The sequence below is a fragment of the Molothrus aeneus genome, chromosome 7 (genome assembly GCF_037042795.1).
Source record: "Molothrus aeneus isolate 106 chromosome 7, BPBGC_Maene_1.0, whole genome shotgun sequence".
NCBI lineage: Eukaryota > Metazoa > Chordata > Aves > Passeriformes > Icteridae > Molothrus > Molothrus aeneus.
The window spans coordinates 33,578,346-33,604,240 of record NC_089652.1 but is presented as its reverse complement, the minus strand read 5'-3'; the positions used below and the strand labels follow the sequence as shown (position 1 = coordinate 33,604,240).

The 25,895-nt window shown below is 42.9% G+C and overlaps 1 protein-coding gene across 1 annotated transcript in view; it reads left to right on the top strand.

The window, feature by feature from the left end:
- Positions 1–25,895, top strand: part of LOC136558957 (von Willebrand factor D and EGF domain-containing protein-like) — a 170,991-nt gene that overhangs the window by 13,465 nt on the left and 131,631 nt on the right. The window contains exon 2 of the mRNA XM_066553782.1: positions 25,283–25,467. Within this exon, the coding sequence (XP_066409879.1) occupies positions 25,283–25,467 (185 nt within the window). The remainder of the gene's footprint in view (positions 1–25,282; positions 25,468–25,895) is intronic.

Genomic DNA, 25,895 nt, shown 5'->3' with positions numbered 1-25,895 from the left:
AACAGCCATACAGTGAACAGAGTTTGGCTCATTTTTTCATTGTAACAGCTGTCCTCAAACTCATTTTCATTAAAAAACATTGAGATCAGCCTTACATGTCACAGATTCCCCTTTGCATAGTTTTACATTTTTTTCTCCTGAATCAACCTATTGAAAAAATAACATTCATCATCTTGATATCTGTATTGCTAAGGCAAAGGAAGGCAAGAAAATTCCCCTTCTGTTTTTACAGCAGAAAATTTATTGCAGGTTGCCAGAATATGGAGTGATTAAGTCATATTAAAGGCATTTCTGTCTTCTGAAATTTTATATTTGGTTAAAGAACACAGTTTGATTTTGTATGTGACAATATTTCTTCACTGTAATACAAATATTTCTGTCCTTTCCCAATGGGTCACAATGAAGTCAATAAAATATGCACAGAAGAAATGCAAGCAGCATTTGGCTCAATATAAAGATTGATAATGTAACCACCTAAAAAAGGTACTTTTTATCATCATAAGTCTCTCCTGGTTTTTTATAGTTTTCAGTGAGCAAAACAATCCATCATACTTGAACTTCATACACGTTCCTGGAGCCAATATTTAGTACAAGTCAATTTTTAATTATGATATTTTTAGAAAAACTACAATTTATTTCCTGACTTTGTAAAACACTTTAAACAGCAAGTCATGGATATAAATTATGCAAATCTCGAGGGACCCCAGATTCATTAATCTGACTGTATTTCACAGCAAAGCAGAACACAGCACAATTGCCTGGCTCTCCCTCTGACACCCCAGAGCACCAAAGATGGGTACAGCACTGAGGCACAGTGGGAAATCACCATTTTCCTTTACAGGAGAGTGATTTTTAACCTTTTGAATAAAGTGCCCATTATGCTTAGAATACCTGTTGCACTCTCACTTTTAGGGCTAAAGGAAAATGGGCCTTTTAACACTGAAAGGAGTACAAAGGTTCTCATCTACAATACTGCACAAAGAGCAGTGAACCCCTACTCCAAAACACTGAGTTTAGAGTCAGCCTGTCCATGGAGCTGTGGCTGTGCCATTCCTACAGACAGCCACAGCCAATCCTGCTGGCAGCAGAAGGAAATCTGCTCCTTTGGGAGCAGCAGCCTCGTGCTGGCTTCCCCCTGACTTTCTGCTTTGAAGGGAAACCAGAAATGCCACTTGTGCCAAGCCCCTTCCCCATGGCCTTTTACTGCCACAGCCCAGAGGCTGCAGAGCTGCTGGAATGGTTTTTCCCCCAACCTGTGTGAAGCACAAACTCTCTTTCCTCCTTCCCATCTCCCATTCTGCTCCTTTCCCAGGCAATGCTGCCTCTCCAGAGCCAGCACCTGCTCCTCTCACTTAAGCCAGCTTGTCTGTGCCTCCTTTAAGACATTTTTTTGTTGTTGTTTTCCAGCTGTTGTCTCTTTTGGTGGCACCCCAGTCCTGTCCAGCTGCTGTCTCTTCAGGCACAGCTGTGCTGGCTCCATCCCCATCCCTCCTTTGTGTGCATGGACATGGCCTGCATCCCTCTGGAGCTGGTGCTGCTCAAGCAGAGTTCAGCTGTGGCAAGGACAACAACACAGAGCAGGGAAGAGTGAGGATAATTTTTGCTCAGGCACAGGAGAGAGAATCACAGGATTTAGCCTGTGTTCTTTACTAAAAAGAGCATTTTGTGTGTCTCTATTTATTTAAAATTAGGATGGGGTTATTGTCTGGGTCTCAGGCTGCATGAGCTAACATCACCCAAGTTCCTGTAGACCAAAGAGAAGAGGAGCTATTGGAAGGCAAAGCAGCCTGGCTGTTAATCCTTTCCAGCTTCTCTTGCTCTCAGTGCCTTTCCTTTCACTTTGTGGAACTCTGTGCAGGAGACCAGCAGGTGAGAGGGAGCAACTGCAGCATCTGAGGCTGTTTGCTAAAATGTAGTTGGAGAGTAGGGCATGATGGCTTAAAAAAAAATAAAAATCCAATGGCTTTTTTACCTTTCCTAGGGGACAATTCCCACACACTCCATTCTTTTTTCACCACTTGAAACAGTTTCTCTTCCTATTTGCAGAGTGAGATATACAGTCTGTGCTTCAGATCATATTTTCTGAACTTCAGATGCTCTTCTCCATATTCAAATATCTCACAGGCAAATGCATATCCTTATTTATACTTCTTATATTAACCCAGTTACATGCTGACTATAAAATTCCATAATAAGAAATAAGAGCTCTCATTGCACATTCACAAAGCCCTCCAAAGGACAGAGGAAGAACTGGCCATAAGCCTCATAAATCCAACTTAATTTATTCATAGGAAGAGCGTAAAAATCTGATATTTTTATATTCCAGGATATTTATGATAAGATGGTGAATGTATAAACTTCCCCCCACCAATAATTCAATAACTGATGTTAAAATAACAAAATAGATAACAGGTTTTAAAATACTTGCATCAGAAGAGTGAACTATTGTAAACAATAACATGATTTGCAAGCATTCCATCAAATCTGCAGTGGGTGAGGGCAAGAATATCTTTTCAAAACTTTTAGAGCTCTGTGATCCTCCGATCTAGAATCTTCCAGCTTCACTGCTTCAGTGTCTGCAGCAATATGCAGACATTTTCCTTTCATTAAATATACTTATTAATACATAAGTAATGGGGGAAGAGATTCTTGCATCATGGTCACTTTTTGTCTCCTGAAATTTTTTCAGGCATTATAGCCACAAGAGAAAGAGGGTGGTAGGAGAGACCTGTTTTCCCAGTCAGTGTACCTGGGGTATCTCTGGTTTTTTGCCTGCCACACAGAGGGCTTGTTTTTGTCACACCCACGTTCTGAGACAGAGAAAAGAGAGGATTTGGCCAATGCCAGCACACAGAGCTCCTCCAGTGCCAGGACAGAAGCTCCTCCTGAACCAACCATGCCATGGCCCTTGCTCGGGTCAAGTCCCTTGCTATAGCGGCAAGGGACAAATCCATCTTGGAAAAAAGATATTTTGCTCAAATCACCTAGATCTTTACCTTTCAAAAGAAAGAAATTCCCTGTTTTCCACCTCAAATATGTTGACAGATGTTGCTCTGAAAGCAGATGTTTTCACCACATTCTCCCCTACCCAAGTTCCTCTCCCTGCTATGCACATATCAGCAGCACAAAATGCATCCTCGCTTTCCCTCTTGCTAGGCTAAGCAAATTAATTTCAACCTATACTTTAAAAGCAAGCTTTTCATTCTCCTGATTATCTTAATAGCCTTTCCCACTGCTTGTGCAAATCAGAACAAGCAGGCAGGGATCCAAATGAGCTCTGTACAGTGGCACCAATTTAACTGTTGCTCTACTGCATTTCCAGCACTGCTTTTCACGTTGCAGTGGGAGCAGTCACCTTGTGATCAGATAGCACAGCCTTTTTTTATTGACCCAATTCTGTTGTTAATTCTCAGGCTTGCTAATGTAGTGCTCTGCCCTGGGAGTGTTCAAGGCTCATTTGTGTGTGAGCAGGACTTAAAAGGGTTTTTGGAGATGGTTCTGGATAGCTGTGTATAAGACGTGTGCCTGCTCAATTCAATGGGATTTGCTGGGGGACGGCGGGAAATGAATGTGCAGCAACAAAGGAAATTCTGTGACTCAGCTAGAAAGGCAAAAAGCAGGAATCCAGTAAATATCAGTCTTTAGGATAATAGCTTTCACTGCTCAGCTATTCTTCACAGGTTCCTTATCTAAAGCCTCTGTGGCACTCACTGAGGAGAGAGAATTCAACCCAGGAGCCTCACAGGAGAAAAGGATGCACACTCCGGGGCCACTTCTCAACCACTCAACAATTATGAATGCTTTTTCTTGATCATTTAGATTAGAAATCCAGCAAACAGGACTTTCCTCTCTGGAAGCAAGGTTCTGATTTACAGTATTTCTGCTTATAGAACCTATTTCTCCCATTTAAGATCATTCAAGTGTTTGTCAAGGTCAGTCTTCTGTCAGGGGCCAACAATGCAAAATTTGTGCTTGCGTGATTTTGTGTGATTATGAAATCCTCTTGCTGCTCTCAGAAACTGCAGCACAAGCAATCATTCCTGCTTTGTTCCTCCCCATTTAAGTGGCTGTGAAACACTCCACGAAATGCAAATGCAGATCCTCCTGCTCCTTGCCTGACAGCAGCTTACAAAACTGATGGGGAATCTCTTCACAGCTCTGCTTTACTTTATTTTTTTTTTCCCCCAGGCATCCAGGTGAGTCTATCTTTCTCTAGGAAAGATAAGAATTCCTGCCTGCCTTTTTAAAATCCAGCTTAGGGAGCAACAGCCAGCCCCTGTAATGTCGGAACCCAGGACATCCCCCTCTGGCTCTCCAGGATGGCCAAGACCCCTGCCAGGGGGCTCAGAAGCCCTGGCACAGAGCCCAAAACACCTCTGGTTTTTATTATGACCCGTGGAACAAGTTACCAACCTTAGGTGAAGATCTGCAAGCCATGACAAATTAAGTAGAATGATAGTGAATTTATCACAAGGTGAAAAAGTAGATTTTGGGGTTTCTGGAATGGGGGTTCAGGGGGCAAGATGGAGGGAACTGGGCGTGTCCAGCCTTTCTCCTTCTTCTTCTTGGCCTCCATCTTCTGCTGTGATGTTGGCACTTACAGATTGGTCTAGAGTAGAAGCTCACTGTCTAACATAGGTGATAGGTATTGGGAAGTAATGATAAACATTGTATATGTAGTTTTTAGTATAAAGACATAACGCCACCCCCGGGGCAGGCTGAGTGCCTCTGCCTGTCTTGCTGAGCGGACTTCGGCAGGGCAGGAGAAAGAATTTTAGAGATAAGATGCAATAAACAACCTTGAGACCGAGAAATGAAGAGCCCTGACTCTCTTCAAGTGCCGGGCTGGGAAAAGAGACTTTCCAGCTTTTCTCGGGGTCACTCTGAGCAGCCAGAGATCCCAACATTGTGGTTTGCCTGCCTCCACCTCCCTGAAGAACATGCCACACACACATCTAGGAGGGACCAATCCCAGCCATTTTTTTCAAAGCCAAAGAGGGGTTTTGAAGCAGCAGAACAACAATCCCACAGCCCAGGTGGCCTTGGAGACCACCACAAGTCCCTTGTCCCTTGCTGTGTATTGAATACAGGAAAGTCAGACTAAATATAGACATGTTGAAATAAAGCACCTCTTTCTAGAGTGAATTAGATAATAATTTTACCCAAGAACTGAAGGAGAAGATTACTTATTGCTGTCTGGTGTCTGCAGAGAGCCACAGTTTCACCTTAATGATGCTCTGGCATTCACACTCCAGCCCTCAGCAAGCACTCACAATTAACATAAAAAGGGTGCTTCTTGTGCATTAGTCTCTGTATTTGACTTGAAGAGGCAGATGAATAAAAGTAAATAAATGTGAACTGTTAAACCATGGGACTCAATATGGTTCTGGAAACAGGAGATGGAAGTTTTAATTGCAGACAGAAAGATTTTGAGATCACTGAGCTCGCCTCCACCTGACACTAATGGCTGTGGTTTCCCAAATCAAACCCCAGAATTTACAGCCAGGCTCAGCACCCACTCTGCTCAGATCCTTTTCCACAAGCAGTAATGACCACTAATGAAACAGCCAAAAGCCCAGGTGGCTCTCCTGCAAATGTACATTTCAGAGCCCCAGACCTGATCCTGCAGCTGCCAGCTTCACCCTGGGAAAACCATTAGCAGCTGGCTTCACGTCTAGGAAAAGAAAATGAAATATGTTGCATTTTCACAGCCATCAATCAGCAGATGCAGTGCCAGGAAAGCTTCATAATGATGTAGATATCACCAACTGACTTTGCAAAAAAGAAAAAAAAAAAGCATTTTTTGGAGGAAAACGTGTGCAAAAAAACCCACCAACAGATGAGCTCAGTGCACACTTGTGCGTGGTGTGATCCTTCCTTGCTTGGACAGGAGAGGATTGAGGTCAGAAACCACCTCCCCAGACAGACAGATCTCACCCTGCTCCCTAGGGATGGCAGCAGGAGGGCACATTTCAGCCTCAGCACCTCCTCCCTGGAGCCATGGCAGGGGCTCAGCCCCAACCTCACATGATTAAATGAGTGTCTTTTCCTGCCCTGCTGAGCTTTCTGTTATTCTGTGGAGAAAAGAGTTCTGAGAGCAGAAAACCTTAAATGGAAAAAAAAAAAAGATGGAACTTCAGAGTTGCACAATGATGCATGTAAGCCCAGAAATAAATCTAAAGAAAAAAAAAATATCAATGAATAAAATGTCACTTTTGGCATTTGATTGGGTTTTCTTCTTCTTAATGTTCTGCAAAATGGCTGAAAATTATCAGCAGCATCACTGCTCCTAAGTGTTGCATTTCCAAATGGTTTTTTTCTGCTTTTACCCTTTTTTATTATCTTCACTGTTTTCCTGAGAGAGACACTGAAATGCCTGGCATGACTCATGCTGTGAGCAATCCTTCTGTGAGAACTGAATGAGAACAGGCTGATAACAAGGGTGATTTCATTAAAAAGAGCTCAGCCCGGTGGTGACTGGTTCCACGGGGTGTTATTGAAATTATGCATGCAGAACCCCAGCTCTGTCATATTGGCTTAGCTCATGTTTTCCATGGCACAGGAGAAAGTCCCTTTGTCAGTTCAGTGGAGAAAGGTTGGAGATGATTGAGGTAAAGCAGCAGGAGGAGACCAATATGATTAAGTCACACGGCCAACTGCCCATGTATAACACAGTAATGGAGGGGAAAGCAGAGGGCAAACTAAAATTAAGTCAAAAGGACACAGGAGACAAGAGGCTACACATACAGGACATGGAGAGGATGCACAGAGAGCTGGTTTGTACAGCAGGCAGAGTGCAGGATTGCCATGCCCTGTATTCAGATATTTCCTGTTAATATTGATGGGACGCTGTACTCCCTAATGCTGGAATGGACAGTCTGTTTGGTGAGCAGGCATGGAGAGAGGCATGTTTAATTAATTTTGCAGTCGTGGGCAGAAAGGTCAGATGACAGCCTGTGAGTAAAATCCCCAGCAGCCAGATTGGACAAGAGAATTAAAAAAAACAAGTACAAGGAAAAAAAAGAAAAAGTATTTGAGAGGAAAGCAAGGTCAAGCCTGGACTCACTCTGGTGGTTGTTCACACCTCTCCAGCAGAAAATAAGGTCTTAATTTTGCTGCAGGTCACCAGGTAAGAACAGCCTTATTGCAGGAAATCCTGGTCACTTCAGAGACAACATAGCTCACCTTAATTGTTCCCTCTGGGTAGAACAGAGCAGATACAAGTCCCAAAACAGATGCTCACATGAGATGTGGTGCCAGCACTGAAGAGAGCAGCACTGCCTGGCACAATCAGACACCCACCTCAGCAGTGGGAATGGCTACAAATGCATTTGTTCACTGAGAGTATATTCATTATTGTGTCCTTTTCCAGTGGATAAGCACGGAACAGTGACAGATGGAGGTACAATCCCAGGCAGGAGGGAAAGACCCAACTCCTTCCAAGGCAAGGAAGCACTCAGAGCCCTGAAGAAGCTGACAGGACAATAGCTGGCGATTCCTCATGGCCACAGATGGTGGAGAAAGAGGGAGAGCAGCCTGAGCAGGGCTGGAATAGGGATAGCCATGATTTAAGTGCTGAGACACCTTGCCCGGGAGATCATGGTTCACAAAACTCCCTTCACCCCAAAAAACCTGACATGACACTACAAGGGCAGAGCAAATATTTCCCCTTCCATCTATCAACACATGAAGTCACGGTAGGAAGTTCTCACCAACCAGGAAACCCCAAAAGTGCAGCTGCAACCCCAAATTGCGCCTCTGCAATTTGCTCCTGGTGCCTGTAAATGGTGATCCAGCCCCTGTGGCACCACCAAGCCCTGATTTCTGGAGGACTGGTGCTTCCTGCAGCTCCCAGGACAGATGACAGAGCAGTGAGCCAGTATTTCATGTCATTCTTATTGTGAGCACGTGGCTTTAATGCATGCATTGCTCAAAGTAGCAAAACCCATCTTGGAAATGCCATTTATTTCCAGACAGTATAATAAAGAAGGAAAAAGCCTAACTGGGTACTTAATTTGGAGTCATTAATTTACTTTCATAGCCTTTGTAGGGTTTAATTTACTTTCATAGCCTTTGTAGGGTGAAGGCAAAATAATATCAATGTTAAAGGCAAAGGGAAGTAGTGCAGAGCCATTAAGAGGGGAAAAGAGCAGGTAATAGAAAGGGAACATAAATGCATTCAAAATCTTTTTTTGCTTCATTTTTCTCAGAGACATTTCATTACAATCAGATATTTAGCAGCTTATTTCAAGAACCTTAATAAGAACACAAGGCACAAAAATGAGAGAAAGAGCTAAAAATGGCTATACCACCATGAGTAAAAAACCAAATCATTAGAAACAAAAGTTGCCTTCAAAAATGAACACAGAACTTCTAACATCCAAAGGGCAAACACAGAGGCAAAAATTCAGTGCTTAACAAGAAAAAGTGGGAAAAAAAGGATGGTTTGAGATGCTACAAACCAGCCAGACTGCCTTCCATGCAGGTTCCTCCTAATGATTTGCAACTCGCAAAGTTATTAGGAAAAATTAAGACTGGAATTTGTTACTGAGCACAGTGCACATAAAACACAGCAACTCATTAGACCTGTGCCCATGGATTGGAGAGGCCACAGCTGGACTACTGTGACTAATTTTGATCATCCTACTGAAATAAAGCTGGACAAATTAGAGGCAGTTCAGAAAGTGAGCTGCAATGCTAACGAGGGACCTGGAATTATGACCTGAAAAGAAAGTGAAAAGGAAACGGGCTTACCTCAGAGAAGGGAGCACTGGAAGGGGCTGTGGTTATTCCTCTTACATGTAGAGCAGGGAGACAACAGCTGGTGATTCCTCATGGCCACAGATGGTGGAGAAAGAGGGAGAGCAGCCTGAGCAGGGCTGGAATGGGGATAGCCATGATTTAAGTGCGGGGACACCTTGTCTTGTGATCATTGCTCACAAAACTCCTTCACCTGGGACAGGAAGGGGGGCAGGCAAACCCCACAGGTGCATGGCTTAGCAAACTTAAATCCTGCCTCAGGAAACAGGGAAACAGGGAAAAAGCTGGATTATTAAAAGCCAATTGCAGCATGAGAGCCAATTCTCTTTTCTTACAGCATTACTGGTCTAGTAAGAGGCAAGTGTGAGGTGAGGGGTATCCTGACTTCACCAGCATCTCCAGGACAAGGAGTTAATTGTTTTTGTTAATTTGTAATTGCAGAGACAGGGAAACGGGGCTGAGTGTGTCCCATCTGCTGAGGTGTCTGACCCCTGAACCCAGAGCTGCCCAAAGCAGAGCAAGCACAGAGCTGCTCTTCCCTTTCATGAAAAGCTCAAAGACTTTTTTTCCACTCTTTCACACTGAAATGAAACAAATTCTTTTGAAATGTTTAGTCAAAGCACACAGAAAGAGAAGGAAAGGGAGAAAGATCCTTTTCTCCTCCCTTTTCCCCACATCCACAACCCCCTAGTAGCTATCAGCCCAGGAGACAGTGGCATTAATTTGGGAAGTTTTGCTCAGGCAGACCCAGAGCAGAGCCCAAGCCCCTCATTTTGTGTTTTCTCATGTGCTTTGATTATGCCAAAGTGCAGAGCTTTCTCCCTTTTCTTTTCTCCCTTTCTGCCCTCCAGCAATTCTGTGCTGAAAATCACACAACAAGAACTTCAGTGGAGAAACACACTCTGTGAAAACCTCAGCTGTGGCGAGCCAACGCTTTCCAACAGAGGAAAAAACAAAAAAAGATTTCCATCAGAAGCTCACAGCCTGCTCCAACACCAAGATTCCAGAGGCAGCTAACTTTAAGTGCCTCATATTTCTGCATATCAGGGTCGTCAGTCAGGCACCCAGAAAACAAGGAGCACAGGAGTAATGATCACCCCTGACACGGCTGGAGTGACTTATCCAGCATGACACAGCCCTCATGGCAGCCCTATCCATCACCTCCTCGGGCCAGCATTCCTGGAGTCATTTTTTCCCTCCAAAACATCAATACCAGCTAACATTTTTTAAACACTGCCATCCATTTCAGTCAGTCTTACTCTTCATAATTTCAGTTTCTTTTCTGGTGGGAAATTGGAGTGTATTTCACAGTGTGAAGTGTCAGGAGAGCAACTGCGTCAAGGAACAACGTCCTTTCCCCTGCCACTTATATTTGTTTGCTCTAGCAAGATGTACACAGTCACCCCAGCAAGAGATTAACTGTTCTGATGCGCCACCACAGCCTGAGCACCTCCTAGACATACTAAAAACCTCAACATTCAAAACCTCTGCATGAGCAGAAATCAGATTTTTAGGTGGTTTGATTTTGCTACCCAGCCTTCTGCTGCTTTTTTTTTTCCTTCCTTCACAACATTGGATCATTTAGATAAAATCTTAATGGTGAAGCTGCTGCTTGGCTGGGTTCTCCATGCCGTTGCCTTGGCCTATTTATATGCAATAATCTCCCCAAGAGCTTATACTTTTCACTTTTATCAGGCAAAAAGCATGCTGCAATTAACATATAGCATCTCACTCTGTTTACTTGCTACTGAATCCAAATACTCAGGGGCAAGCTGTTAGCAGGGAGAGAGTAAAACAAGCACAGAAAATCCATGCCAAGCCCTAAACACACAGGGGTGTGAAGAAGCCCCCCTTGCTGCAGAGCAGCAGGGGAATGCTTGGAATCCTCTCCTTAGAGGGACCTGCAGATATTCCCATGAGGAGCACAGCTCCAGCACTGGGAGCTGCTCAGAGAGATAAGTGCTTTCCCAAAACAACCCAAAAAACCCCAAAACGACCCCAAAGAAGCTCTCTGCTAAGAACACACACCCAGCAATTGAGCATCCCTAAAGTTCACAGAGTTACCTGGTGTGTGACAGTCCCTGGGGGTGCTGTTGCATGCAGGGACATTAAATGACCTTCCCCAGTCCTTTCCTGCCCTGTTTGCTTTGAGCTCCCATTGCAGTGCCCAAGTGTCCTGTGGCTCCTTGCTGCTCAGCTGGGACCTCAGCACAGCAGGGACAGGCAGTCTGTCCACAGAGCATCCCTCTCTTTCTCCTTCTGGCAAGGTTTTGCCCTGTGGACAGGGATTTTCCCCCCTCTCAGTGTAAGAGGTGCTAACTCAGCTGTAGTGTTAATTTTACTTGGGCCAGAAGAAGTGATCAGTTGGTCTGTTTATTCTGTTTAATCTTGACATTGTTTGTTACCAGGTCCAACTTCTGCTTGATCTGGCAGGAAAACAACTCTTATTTTAGCTACTATAAATATATAATAACTATATAATATAGTTGTTATGCACCTATCTTTTAAAAAGGGTGAAAAGCAGTCTCCTCTGCCTATTTCATGTGCACACTCATATGATGACATGTCAGTTCTTTACATCCCACTCTCAGAGGAAAGGAGATTTAGCTTAATGACTATTTGCAGAGGCTTTTGCAAAGAGCTAGACTGTCATTTCTCATGTAATCACAGCCAAAATAACCTGCTGTTGTAAGGAATCTTGGAAAGGACTTTGGTGATGTGAAAATACTGCAAATCATTATTGCAAATAAGATTTAATCTGTATAAAAATCTGTGTCATTCTTGGCATGTACCTACAAGGTCTATCTCCTAAGAAAAGGTTTGCCTTGAAAGAGAAAAGGGAATTTGTCCTGCCTTAGAAGAGGATTTTAAATGATGGGACACATTCCAAGAGAATGTCTGAGAAGAAAATATGGAGACTGCAATCCTATGATCAGAGTGATAATGGTTTTGGTCCCTGATTAAAGGGAAAAATTCCACTTTGATGTGCTCTCTGCAGCCAGGAGTCATGGTGAATAAGCAAAAAATACCAAGAAATGGGCTTGAGAGAAACACAGAAATTAACTGGGGCTTGTGGCCACTGGAGTCAGGCCTGCCCTGCCTCAGCATGGCAGTGACTGAGGCCCCAATGGCAGGTCAGTCAACACATTTCCATTGGGACCATGAAGAACTGCAACCCAAAAGGTCCAAAATGGTGGCAAGGGCAGCTGTCTCTCAGGATGGATGAAGACTGCGGTGCTGTTGAAGAAATATGTAAAAATCTTGCAGGAGTATCTAGGGGAGGTATTCATTGAGGTGCTTGTACTGTATGGGAGATAAATTTGAATTAGACATCCTTGCTTGAGGTGATTTGCATTTTGGACCTGGCTATCTCACAGCCAGAATTAAAAAAAAATAATAAAATAAAAAAAAATAAAAAAGAGCTCATCCTACAAAGCATTTCATGTGAATGAAGGCAATGGAGATAAGGAAAACAAAAACACAGGGATAATTCTCCTTGGTGCAGACCCAAAGCTGTGAGCGCCCTTGGGAGAGTGTTTTGGGGTAACAGGGGGTTCAAATGGCACCAGTGACACTTTTCCCCACGTCAGCAAGATCTACCCTCATTTCATTTAGAATCTGACAAGCTCTTTCGCCTGGAGAAAAAGAGCTATATTTTTCTGAAAGTTTAATTTTTTTTTTCCTTTCAATGTCTTTGCAAACAAAATGCCTCAATGCCTCCTGCTTACAAAATGTTTAATTTTAGGCTAAAGAGGGGTTTAGCTTGAATTTCAATATTATCAATCATTCTTTGTGATTTTAAAGATTTTATTTCTCTGGGAAACTGGAAAGATTTTACTTTAGATGGAAAAAAATAACTTTTCCTCAGTGGACCAGTGAATTGCAAATCATCTGCACACTAAATCTTCTGTATGCTGGTAACATCTGTTCAACAGTTGCCTTTTTTCAAAATTTACAGCAGCACACCATGATAGCCACATCTTTCTGTCCCTCCTACATGCAATCCTTCACTTTCTGCTTTGCTCTGGGAGCTGTCTGTACTTATATCACTGCAGCAGAAAAATGTAGAACATTAGCATCTGTTAATCCTTTTATACCTCAAGCCTTCACATGTTTGTCCAACTCTGCATTTCATTGTGCCTTCATGTCTCTGGAATAGCCTCAAAATTCCAGATACAGCAAAATAATCCCTGAGTGTATCCTGGCCCTGTGGTGCTGCTGGGAGGCTATTTTAGAATTAAGATAATTCAGTGGTTTAAGTGTGTTTGCTGGATCCCTAGGAGCAAACTTTTACCCCACTTTGCAGGGATTTAGCCATTCAGATGTCATTAATATCAAGCCATGCTGCTGAATCTACATGTTCTGTAAGGGAATAACCTAGATTTGAGTGCCTTGCTTTGCAGCAGACATTTATTTCAGCACACAATAGAAAGGATGAAATGGAACTTGACTTTAGCCCAGAGTGTTACTGTGGCATGACAGAGGAGCAATGAGAGGCTGAGGAATATCTAGCAGAGATCTTCACAGTAAATTTGGGCCCTGGATTTCCTTCCACACCACATTTTAAAGCCTTTGTGGGTTAAAAATAGAATCCCAGAGTGGCCTGAATTGGAAGGGACCCACAAGGGTCATGGAGGGAGAGTTGAGAGATCTTCACAGAGAGCTGCAGTCAGTGGCAAAACGGGCAAGCTTGCTTAAGTGACATGGGGTGAGAATGAGAGTCCAGCAAGGAGGCATTTTGGCACTAGACCTGTTGGTTTTCTTCAAGAAAATATGCATTTTATAAACAAAATTGAATATGCATCAGTGAAAAGAAAAACGCGAAGAAAAGAAAAAATCAAAGAAAAGAAAAATTCAAAGAAGGGAAACAGCATTGGAAGTTGGCAAAGTTAGAGCATTCTTATTTATATTTATATTTGAATAGTTAACAAAATTACAGAAAAGAGAGTGGTTTCAGTGGGAGGGGATCTGCCATGAAACAGCCAAATGCTCAGGCCATTGCCCCAGCACATGGCAGTCATGGTTTGAAGTCAGGGAAAATCAGCCAGCTCCAAATCTGCCCATGAAGCTCAAACCCAGCAGAAAACGTCCCCAAATCACCCTGCCCCTTTCACCTGTTTTACTTTTGCCTTCTGCTGGGCCTGTTCTGCTGCCTGTGCTCCAAACACACCCAGTGCCTCTCAGAGCATTCCTGCTGCTTGCAAGCAACATTTATTCAACTCATTTCATTATCAGGGCTAGTGGGGTCCTCATTTCTGAATGCAAAAGATGAGCACTGTGGGGGATAATAAAAGAGAAGGGGCTCTTGAAGTCACCTGTGGGTGAACGTGAGAGGTGTAAGGGCTGCACCACCACTCCTCAGTCTCTCAGGCAAACCCCTCCCTGCTCATGGACTGGCAGGCGAGTTATCCAAACCCCGGGGTCAAAATCATCATCACAGTTCTCAAAATCATCATCACAGTTCTGTGCTGCCCCACCCACCCTGGGGGTGCAGTGGGAGAGACAGCAGCCACTCCTGCACAAGGAACCACAGCCAATCCTGCACTATTTGCACTTGTAGGTCCACACTGCAGCTTTCAAAGTGGCATTTGAAGTTTTAGGGGCTTCTAAACCTTCTCTGAACAGGGTTAATTGTAGAAAACTGCAGAAAGATTGCTGCCAGGGCTTCCAGGCTAACACTTAGCTACGTGTGCCTGTGCAGGATATCAGCAGATGCCAGACAGGTCTACCTGTACCAACAACCCTCTGCTCTCCAACCAGCTCCTAGAATAGAATCACAGAATCACAGCTTCATTAAGGTTGGAAAAAGCCTCTAAGATGATTGAGTCCAACCTCTGCCCAACCACCACCTTTTCAACTAGACCTGAGCCCTGTGTGCCACATCCAGTCAATTCTTGAACACCTCCAGGGATGGTGACTCCACCACTTCCCTGGGAAGTCCATTCCAATGCTTAACAACCTTTTCAGTGAATAAATGTTTCTGATTTCCAACATGAACCTCTCCTGGCACAGCTTGAGGTTACATCCTTTTGTCATAAAACAACTCATAAAACACAAAATGACCAAAGCCTGACACTCACCAGGCTTCACATAATCAAATTTTACAAGTTTCAAAAGCAACTCAGCAATGACTGCAAATTGCTAAAGAATAAAGTAGCAAATGATAAATTGATTGCCTGCTGGTTCTTTGTGCATTAATTTGTGTTATGGCTTTCCAATCTGAAATTGCTTGAGTAGATTTTTGCTGATTGTTTTTTATTTTTAGCTCAAATTGCAAAAGAAATGACTGTGGTAACCTGAATGCATCAAGTCTAATGAAGAATTGATCAATTGTCATATTGTAGGGTTTTTCTGAGCACTGGTTACTGGTCTATCTTCTCAGGATGAAAATTACAGTTATTAGCCAATTACCAACTAAGAATGGAAAACTGAGTTGTTTTGATGACAGAAAGATGGAAGAAAACCTGAAATGCTGCCTGTCTGCCTTGTTTACCTGGGGATGGAGATGCACAGATAACATTTTCAGTTGAATTATTCCCTAGCAAAAGAACTGAGATCTGGTTGCTTCCCCCTTCTCTTCAGTAATGCTATTTTTTTAAAGCATGTATTTCACTAAAAGGTATAACTTTATTTCATAATCTAAAAGCATGTTCTGGCTGTTATCAGGCAAGAAGGAGGTGGAAGAGTAGAATGAAAAGCTCAGCATGGAAATGGCTCCACAGAAATAAAAAATTGCTAGGATTCATCTCATCTGGTGAGAAGAAACTGTTCTGCATTGTCAGTGTCTGAGGAGCAGAGTGGTTCCCATTGAGAATACTCCATCTGGCAATCTGATTTTCCTTTCTTTTCTTTCTAAAGAACAGAAAGTGCCAGTGCTATACCTCCTGTAAGAAACACCATGTAGACCGTGGTGGAAGAAATCCCCATCCCATTCCAACCCATCCTGCATGGGAAACCCTCCCACAGCCCCATCACCCATTGAGGGACAGGGCTCATTTCTGCTCATTTCCTCTCTTCTGAGGACACAGGCACATTTTTAAGACAGCAGAAGCTTTAAAACACACAAACCTACACTGTGATCAAAGTTAATTCAGTGTAAATGAGAAGAAATCAGTAGGTTTGCCTTCTGCATGGCTGATCCTGATCAGAGCACAGCTGCCAATAATGTGCACCATATGGGGCAGCAATTGTCTCCTGTTTGTTCCTGTGCGTCCCTAATCCCCTGGGAACATGCAGATCTGTACCTGCAGCTCTGGCTGGATGGCCTCAGAAAGGCATTGGGCTTTACATATATATAATTATGGAGATGGTTTTTCTTATTATGGTAATTGCATCCCAAAATGTTGCACAGGTAGCAGCTGTGAATGTGGTGAAGACTCAGCTGATACCAGCTGAGCTGCATTTTCTTTTACATCAAAAAACAGCTTATAGCTGAAGGCCTTATAGGTTCCTGAAACCTTGCTATTTTTATTGATGGTCCTACTCTTCCTGGTAAATAAGCAGATATCTGTGGAGCAACCAAAGCAGAGATGACCCTAAACAAAAAACAAAAAAACAAAACAAAACAAAAAAAAAAAAAAAAAAAAGAAAAATCAGCGCCTGTTAGAACTGAGACTTAAATTCAACTAAATAAAAATAGCAAATACATTTATCTGGAGGTTTTTGTATAGAGGAAGTGAAAGCCTTGCTGTTTCATGGTGTGAATGGGCATGACCAGACCTCTGTCAGGTGCTAGACACACAACCAGGCCTGTGAGATTCCCTGGAATTCCATCATGGCCCAGGGAAAACGCTGGCTGGAACTGATACAATCCTGTTTCCATAGGAGGAAGGCACTGACTTCTTTTAGGTTTGAAGATACCATGACTATATGTGCCCAATCAGTGCCTTTCAAAAGCTGAAGAAACAAACAGTGAGGATTGCTGATAAATTTGGATTTTAGAAATCTATTAGGCTTAATGTCGCAATTCCACGGTTGGGAGTACACGGCTTTATCTTATCACAGTGGCCAGGCAGGCTGCTGGCTATTTCTAGCTCATGACCTTTTATTTCAATATTTTTTAAATCCATCCACAGTGCTATAATGCATGAGAAGAATGTTTTGCATCCACAGCAGGAGCTGCTATGTGCTCGAGCCTGTGCTCGAAACTCTCCAAGTTTCACACAGCCCACAAAGGGATGGAGGACAGGGTCAAAGAAAACCTAAATTTTAGTGGAGAGATCCTTCCAGGTTAGTGCAGTAGCTGGGAAGTGGAGCATGTCTGTGTGCATTACTGCAGCACTGTAACAAATAAAGCCTTACTCCAAAGGCAGGAGGGAACCCAGCCATTCATCCTAAATGTCAGAGCCCTGACAGAAAAGCCCATTATAAACACGTGAGGAGCTAAAGCCACTGTTGTGCCAGTGAATGGGATGAATAACAGCAATGAATAATAGCAAAACAATAGCAGGAAAAATTGCCTGGTCACCCTGCATCCAACAGGGGCTGAATCACAGCCAGGCCACACGGCAGACCTGGAATTTGGCAGCGCTGAGCTGCCTGCACTCAGAGTGCCCTTATCTGCTCACCAGCCCCTGCTGCAGCCTGGAAGCACTGACAGCAAGGGAGTGCTGACACCTTCCCCTGCATAATATCACCCACATACAGCACTGCATTGAGGAAGTGCAGGAAGATGTGGCCAAAATTCAGCATTATCCATGGGGGCAGTCTGGAAAAATGTGTGGCTCGCAAATGGTAATTAGCCAGTGTCATAGCTGAGGTGTAGAAACACCTCCAGCTCTCCATGGAAATCAAATTTCCATCTGAATAGAGCCCAGTGGCTTCTAAAATCAAAACCTGTGAGTTTGTTTTGTTGCTTCTATTTAGGAAAGCTAAATTTGTGACTGCATGCTCAGCTGAGATTAGGAGGTAAGAAAGACCCTTTTCCTTTGATTTCACTTTTTCATTCTGAGGGATAAGAGCAAAATAGACCAATCAATAATTATAATTTTTAATAATTATAATTTTCTTTTTATTGATTTTTATTGAGAAGCCCTTAAAGGCATCATGATTAACTTAGAGATAACTTGAGGAAATTTATGAGGCTTTGAATTCTGTTGTGACACAGCAATAGTAAGTGATTTCTATATTCAGATTCTCAACCTTCCTAGCTTTAGGACTGAACCAGAATGAGTGAGGAGGAGATTTGGTCAAATATAATAGAACTATTGACAAAATTTGGCTTTCCTGTTTTGTTTTGTTTTTTTTTTTAAAGTGGCACACTTAATAAATGAGGCTGCATTTTGCAAAGCAGGTACACAGACTTCACCTGGCCTGTACAACTGCCCATTGCTTTTTATCCATGTGCTTTTTATCCTGTCCTTTTTGTGTCCACCACATTATCCATGAGCAATTTCCACATTGATGAGAGATGCCAGACAGTGATTCTTGGAGATTGAAGCATTTTAAAAGAAAACAATTTTGCCGGACACTTCTTGCCTCATTTACTTCAGTTGGCCACACATGCATTGCCCCAAAAAGGAAACATTCCTTCATCTGCTCTGAAGAAAGTGCTCTCTGTCCCATCTGCTGTGACAGTTCTCCAAAATCCACTGTAACCTGCCAGGAAGCTCCTCAGACTTTGCTCCCACTCTCACAGGGCCCCCTTGTTTTCACCTATTTGATCAGCCCCTCCTGACACCTCCCCTGGCCCCACACAAAATGCTTCTCTGCCTGTCCCTGCATCCTCCTGTGGGAGCTCTATGCAGCTCATTATTCTGCAAATTATTCAGGGGATACACAAACCAGAAGAATATCTCACATAATCAATTCCTCCTTTCTAAAGCACAAGTTAAAAATAGAAATGCAAGGCAAGATAAGAGATAGGAGCGTGAATAAATAATTGTTTGCTCTGGAACTGAGCATTGGCCCTCGGTTTGTCAATATCTTATTGCTTTACTCCACAGAAGACCAGGATGACAAGTGACCTTGTTCCCAAACAAATGAAATTCAGATGCATTATAAACCAACACCTTCAGATTGTAGGTTTTTTTGTTTTGTTTTGTTTTGTTTTTTTCTCAGATCTGCCTGTTATTCAGTACAAATAACATGTCATATTCTTTTCAGCAGGTGCTCAGCCTCTTGCCTCTTCCTGGGTCAAAATTTCTAAAATTACATTCATTTTGCACAATGGCTCATTTGTCTCTATCAATTTTGCCTTATGAATGCTTTGTGACTTGTTCAAGACCTGGCCACTACAAGTGTGTGGTGTTTGTACAATGGGCTCCCTTATCATTTCAGTTCAGTAGGAGGCTCCTCTGCTTCTGAAATCTCTGAAAATAGCTTTATTTATTAGCTATCAAGGTTTTTTAATACAGTTATTATGTTTTATCTACCAGAGAGGCACTCATGGTTCAAGCACTTTAATGTAGTGATCACTGTCACATTCACAACAAATTTCTGCCTCTGAATATAATTAAGAATGAAAATTTTTGTCATCAGCAGGAAGAATAATTGAAGCAAAAATCTTTAAAGTATCAGTGAAACAAGGGCAGGAACTCTTATCTTTAATAAACTGTCAGGTGTTCCTTAGCTACAAATATCTACTAATAGATGTTTGCTCACCTGGAACGTGCACCCACCAAAAGGAATTTTTAAATGTTATGAGATCAGTTGGATTCTATTGTAATTTTGAACACATCCATTAAGAGCTTGGAAAGAATTTCCCTTCCCCAACATCTGCCCCTCCTTCTCTACACAAACTCTCTTTCAATGTGTGGTAAATGACAATTTGGGGAAGTGATGGCACTGACATGCTGAAAGCTTCAGAAACTCTTACCTGAGGTTTTCTACATCACTGAAATCCAGCCCCTGAGCATGGAAGTGGCTGGTGATTAAAATATTTCCTTCTGTTTCTAAAACAGAAATATAAGAAAGGGAACAACACATCCTTTGTCTGCAATTAATTTGGAGTTATGGCTTATTATTAGCCTCAGCATTTCAGAATGAGTTTTCCAAATGAAAATATTTCATAATTTTCCCGTGAAGAGAAAGTCAAACACAATGGAAAAGGTCCTGTTCCACTGTGGACTGTAAGAAACAAAAAGCAGAAATGTGAAAATCTGCCACAGAGGGAGAGACCTCAAAAATTTACTGTATGTCATACAAGTGTCAAAAGTACGTACTCATACATAATTTGAAATACATATTTTTTTAATGTATGTATGCTTACATACATGTGCCTACATGTATTTTTGGGGCAAACTCCAGATTGAGTTCCCACAAGATGGGAGATGATGGCAAGAAGGAAATCTGCATGCGGGGACCCATCATTCCTGATCACAGAGCAATCACAGCCCATCAATCACCAAACGCTGCTCTTGTTTAGCATTGCCTGCATCAGTCACTGGCTTTTCAATCATCCGCCACACAAAAGTTATTTTACAATTTGCCAGCTATTTCCCAAGGCTTTAGAATGCCCTTTAGATATATTGTGTGGCTTTGCCCAAAGCAAACATGCACCTCAGGCTTGTGGACTATATTTCTTGCAGGTTTTCCTGGCTGCCATCACCTATTGATATTATTTGATTTGCAGCCGCTATTCAAAGCAAACAAACAAAATCTCACAACTTCTTAAACCTTCCTCCACCTAAGCCACTGATATTTACTGGGAGCAAGAGGGATGGGTAAAGATCTATTACACTTGTACTTATCTGTCTTTAGAAATGAAAGCAAAGGTTTAGCAAGTTATTTCCTTATGATTTTTCAGCCTGCCACTCTTAAGTTTCCTGGCTTTATCTCTGATATGGCTGATGCTTCTTCCCATAGCCATAAGCAGGAGGGACAGACCCTCAGCATAAAGACTCAAAGCAGCATTTTTCTCACCAATACCTCTGCCCAAAAAGTGTACAGGGACTCAGCTGTTTGCAGAGCATCCAGCTTGAAACAGCAGCGGGTGTTTCCGGTGTTAAATGTGTGGGCAGGGAGGGTATCCCGAAGCAGGGAGTCTCCCAAAGTGATGATGCCCTGTGTTCACCTTTCCAGAGTCATGTTTGGCACAGAAAGGGCTTCCAGGCTGCCCCCAGGACCTGCTGACACAAACATCTCCCTAGCTGTGGTCACATCGATGTTTCCTTTAGCTGAGAGCCAAACCATGTGCCCACAGCAGCACATGCAGTTCAGAGACCCAACTCCTGCTCATTTTCCATGGGATATTGCTGGATGCTTCTGCCTTCTGCAGGAGGCTCTCCTCCCCCCAGCGAGCCCACAGGCTGCCCCTCCTTTCCCACACATTAACAGGTGACTCTCAACACCCAGGCATTAACAGCAGCATTCCTGATGGCTTCGATGGAGACAGGCTTCTCCCCAAGGAACCTGCTCCATCACGCCACCAGAGTTACTCAAATGTCATTTTCACTTAGCAGATACAGCAGGTACTATTATCTGTTTGCTTTCAGTGTCAAAAAGGAGCTACTCAGTGTCTCTTTGCCACAACTTTCTGACAAAAAATTGTTAAATTATAAAAAAAAAAAGCTTTTGAGTCGATAGTAAAGCAAACAAATGTTTATGTCTCAGCAACAGCTCCTTGCCTATATTGAGTTGGTGGTAGTTCAAGAAGCAGCTCTTTGCAGGAGACTAAAGCACCAGGTACATCCAGCATTTAATTCCAACAGCTCTGGATAGAGCCACAAAATCTCACTGCAATGTTTAATTTCTTCCTGAAGGAAAGCAGAATGGTCACAATGACCAGTTCCCAAAAAAGCCAGATTTTTCTTTTTTTTTTTTTTTCCATGGGCCCCTTAAATACAATAGTAAGAATAGAGCTGAATTAAATTAAATTTGTTATCTTAATAAAACAAATATTTCCTTTTTAAGACAACCTAATCTGCATAGCCCAGAGTAGCACTGGTTCCATACTAGATATGAATGTGGACATGAAGGGGAACAGCTGGGATGTTGTTGTTGTCCATAAGCTTGACACCTGCACCTGAATTAAAAAAGAACAGGAAAGTTTTTCATCTGATTTGAATGTAGCTGCAGCCACCATAAGGTACAAGTGGGCATCTCTCAGATGAAGAACCAACAGGGCTCAGCTGTGCCTTCTTGTTGTTTTCTTTTAAATAACATTTTTATAATAAAGTCTGATTACATTGATGCCTTTATTCATTTATTTCTGCAGGAAAGCCAGTGGTAATTAACTCGCACCGCAGCCTGCAATTTGCATGTTAAAGTTGACAATCACCCTGCCACGGGGCCATAATAAGCACCATTTTACAAGGGGAACTCAGTAATTGAGGGTTTGTTTTGCTCCTGGCTCGCTGCAAAACCTGGGTGAGGCTTTTTGTGCCACCAGGGTCTGCTCTGCGTCAGGCAGGGGACAGAGCCCATCGGGCTGGCTCCGGGGCAGTGACAGCAGATCAATTTGCCATCCTGCCTCCTCAGTGACAGCCTGCCAGCACAGCCAAACCCAGGCACAGCTACAGAAACACGCTCTGGCAGTGAGCTCAGGGTGAAACACACCTTCAGAGGTGGCTCTTTGAGACAGGGCTCCTTTGGGACCAAACACATGGCTTTTTGTCCCAAATGCTGTTAAATTTACTGGATGAGCACCCCTCTCCTGAGGGACCTTGGAGGTGTCCCCCATGTGCCTCCCTGGCCTCTGCCAGGCCCATCTGCAGTGTTCAGCTCCTCTGGTGAAGATGTGAGAAAGCCTTTTCTAAACTACTGCAAACAAAACCATGCAAGGGATGAAAAATAATTAGCCATGTGTCAGTGTCTGATATATTTGCATTGTTTAGACAGAGTAGTTAATCACTGGTAAGACCACAACATGTGGTGTGAATTTGGGTTATAGCTAATACATATCAAGCAGAAGGCTATTAGTTACATCTAAAGGCACTATTTGATATTATTATTATTGAGAGACTGAATGCAATTAATTATATTACAATGTCCTTGCAAGATTCCTGTGGCAATACCATGCAAAGAGCTGTTTGCTTTTAGATTCTTTTTCCTTTTGTTCAGACAGGAGCTAATTCAGGCAAGCAAAAGGCATAAGGAGCCAAGATTCTGTTCCCATTAACACTCCTGAAGCCTTGAGTGGTACTGGAGGGGTCAGCAAGGGTCTGCATTTTTTTAAGGGGTTTTAAATATAGGGTAAACTTTCAATTTTTGTAAAATAGTTGGTCTGCTGAAATGTCACCTCTTCCCTTGGGCTGGGAATTAGCAAAGGACAGTCTCCATGTGGTCTCCAGAAAGGACTTCTGAGGGAAGGAATTTGATCCCATATTTAATTAGAGGTGCAATATTTCCAAGTGTTCCCTCTCTGAAATGTCTCTTACGTATAGGAAAGAAAAGCTTAGGGCACTTCTTTTTTATTTAAAAAGGCAATTGTATTAATTCAGCAGAATTTTGCATTGGAATTGCAATGGCTTTGACAGTTTAGTTCCCTGAAAATTGCAATAAAGCCTTCGTTACACTACATTTTGTCCCCATTTGTCTTGTGTACCATTGCCTTGCCTTTGGCACAATCAAAATAATCTTTAAAAATACTGCCATAAATTGATTGACTTTGACCTTCTGAGTATCTTGTCAATAAAATAAAAATGATAAATGTGTTTCAGAGTGCCACTGGCGCAATATTAAAGCAGAGTTACAATCTGAAAAGTGACATTTGAAAAATTAAGTTGTGGGGAGGGGTCTTATTCTCTGTCAGCAGTGCCACATAAATAAGCTCTATTTACAGTGAAAAGGGGTGATTTTGCTAACTGCCAGTTTGTGCAATTCCTGTGATGTGGCCTCTGCCTCTTACATCATCATTAGCAATTAAAGATTACTGCAGCAAGAAATTAGCTGAGCCTTCTGCTGCTGAGGCACAGAGCAGAGCAGCTCCACCTCAGTCCCCTCCTATGCCCACTCTGCAGTGCTGACGTGGGGAAAAGGGACCTGGCCTCATCAGGGAATGGCTCAGATAACCAAGAAAAGGCCATTTTTGATCAGCTCTTTGGAGATAAACAACTTCTAACAGAATCACCACAAGGCTTCTTTTTATTAGGTGAGAAGAAAAGAATTGAATATTCTGTAAAAGTCAAGAAATGTATGAAAATAAACAGGGCAGGTGAGTAAACAAACACACGTCAAGGGGCAGCAGGTTTGATTCAGACTTTGAGATGCACACACACAAGCCCTGATGCGCTTGGCTTTAATGCCAAGCTCAAGTGAGTCTGACCTGTGGCTTCAATATTTGCAAGCCTAACTTGAGCTGATTTCTCAAAACCCTTTACTGTTGTTTTTATACCATTTCTTTTTTTTTTTTGTCTTTTCGATATTTCTTGTTCTGCATCTTCTCAGCACATATTTAAAAGCATTGAAGAGCGCTTTGTACTTGAGCATCAATTTATATCATGATTAAATCGTTCATGCATGTAGTAAATGAAATTAAAACCCCACATACTTTCAAAGGTCACAAGGCTTTGGAACCCCAAAACACGACTTGATTTGTGAGGAGGAGACACTCAGATGTTAATCCCTAAAATTAGGCTGAAATCACTTTAAAAGGTGAGGGGGTTTGGTCCTGATTCAGATATGATGAAAATCTAGATAACTAAAATCTTTATGTTACTAAGCTTGCATCTTGATATATTTAAATCTGGATTTGTTTGCCTTGAAAATTATCCCAATCCTAAAATGAATCGGAACATAAAAGGATATAGGATTGTCATGGCTGGAAAAGACAGTTGTCTGCTAAGGAAGGCAGGAGCCTTCCTTCAAATGGAAAATGTAAACCCTCTCCCTCCAAATTATTATAATTTTTAAATTAAGGGGCTCTCATGCAAAGATATGGGAATAGGAATAACAGTTCTTTACTAGGAAAATTAAAATACAAATGGAATAGTACAAAAAAAAAACCAACAGTGATAGAGTCAGAACACGATCTGACCCCCCTGTGTATCAGGGTGGTGGCACAGCCCCATTCCATGGTGGCTCAGCCTCCTGCAGTGCCAGCTGTGGCTCTGCTGGAGCAGGGATCCTGCACAAGGGGGGAGTTTTCCTCTGAAGCTCCAGGGCTGCTGGAGATGGGCCTGGTGTCCCTCTGGGAATGCAGGGCAGCAGAAAACTGTTTCTCTGGGAATGCAGTGGGAAAAGGCTGCTGTGGTGTTCCAAACCTCAGATTATATCCAGATAGGAATGCTTGGCTCCTCCCCCTGGGCAGAGCATGTCCCAGTGGGATGTTGGAATTTTATCAGCCATGCAGGGACACTCAGTGGCCCATTAACAGAAGATAATTAATATTTAATGGCTCATTAACAGAAGATAATTAATAATTAATGGCCCATTCATAGACGATATTTCCCGGGGGAGGATTGGTTGTGGAAGAGATAAAGAAACCTGCCCAATGGACAGAAGATAACTGCCCCACCTCTAACAGACAGGAATAGAACACACACCCCTATTTCCAATCTCAGACAAGAATTTAAGCAGCTATTAGTGGCGTCTAAATTAAAGTGATTAACTAATGACTCATTGCCCTCTCCATCCTTCCCAGCTCCCGAGTGCTGGCCCGGGGGACACCGCATCCTCCGCAACCCGCGCAGGAGCACCAGCTTCGACTCCCTGGAGCTGCAGAGGGCGGGCAGCCAGGAGCTGGTGTGTGACCACTCCTTGCCACCGGCATGGTACCGCCTCATGCTCGGCCAGCGGCCCGTGGAAATGCCCACCAGATGTGTCGAGGTCAGCAGAACATGAGCTCTCCCCTGGGGAGATGCAATAAAACCCTCTGGGGGGGTTTGCTTCCCCATCCCTCTCTGTGCTGTCCTAGGCTGTGTATCCAGTGGGGATAGGGGGGTGTGTCAGAACCCAGGACATTCCTCTGACTGCCCTGGAGGACTTGAAACCCTGGCAAGGGGCTCAGAGACCTTGGCATGGAGTCAAAAACACCTGTGCCTTCAATTTTAACCCATGGAAAAAATGAACAACTTTGTATGAAGAGTTACAAGCCACAAGAGTTTGAGTAGAATGATGGTAAATTTGTCACAAGGTGAAAAGGTAGAATTTTGGGGTTTTTAGAACTGGTTCAAGAGGCAAGATGGAGGAATCTGGGAGTGTCCTCTTCTTCTTCTTCTTCCTCTTCTTCTTCTTCTTCTTCTTCTTCTTCTTCT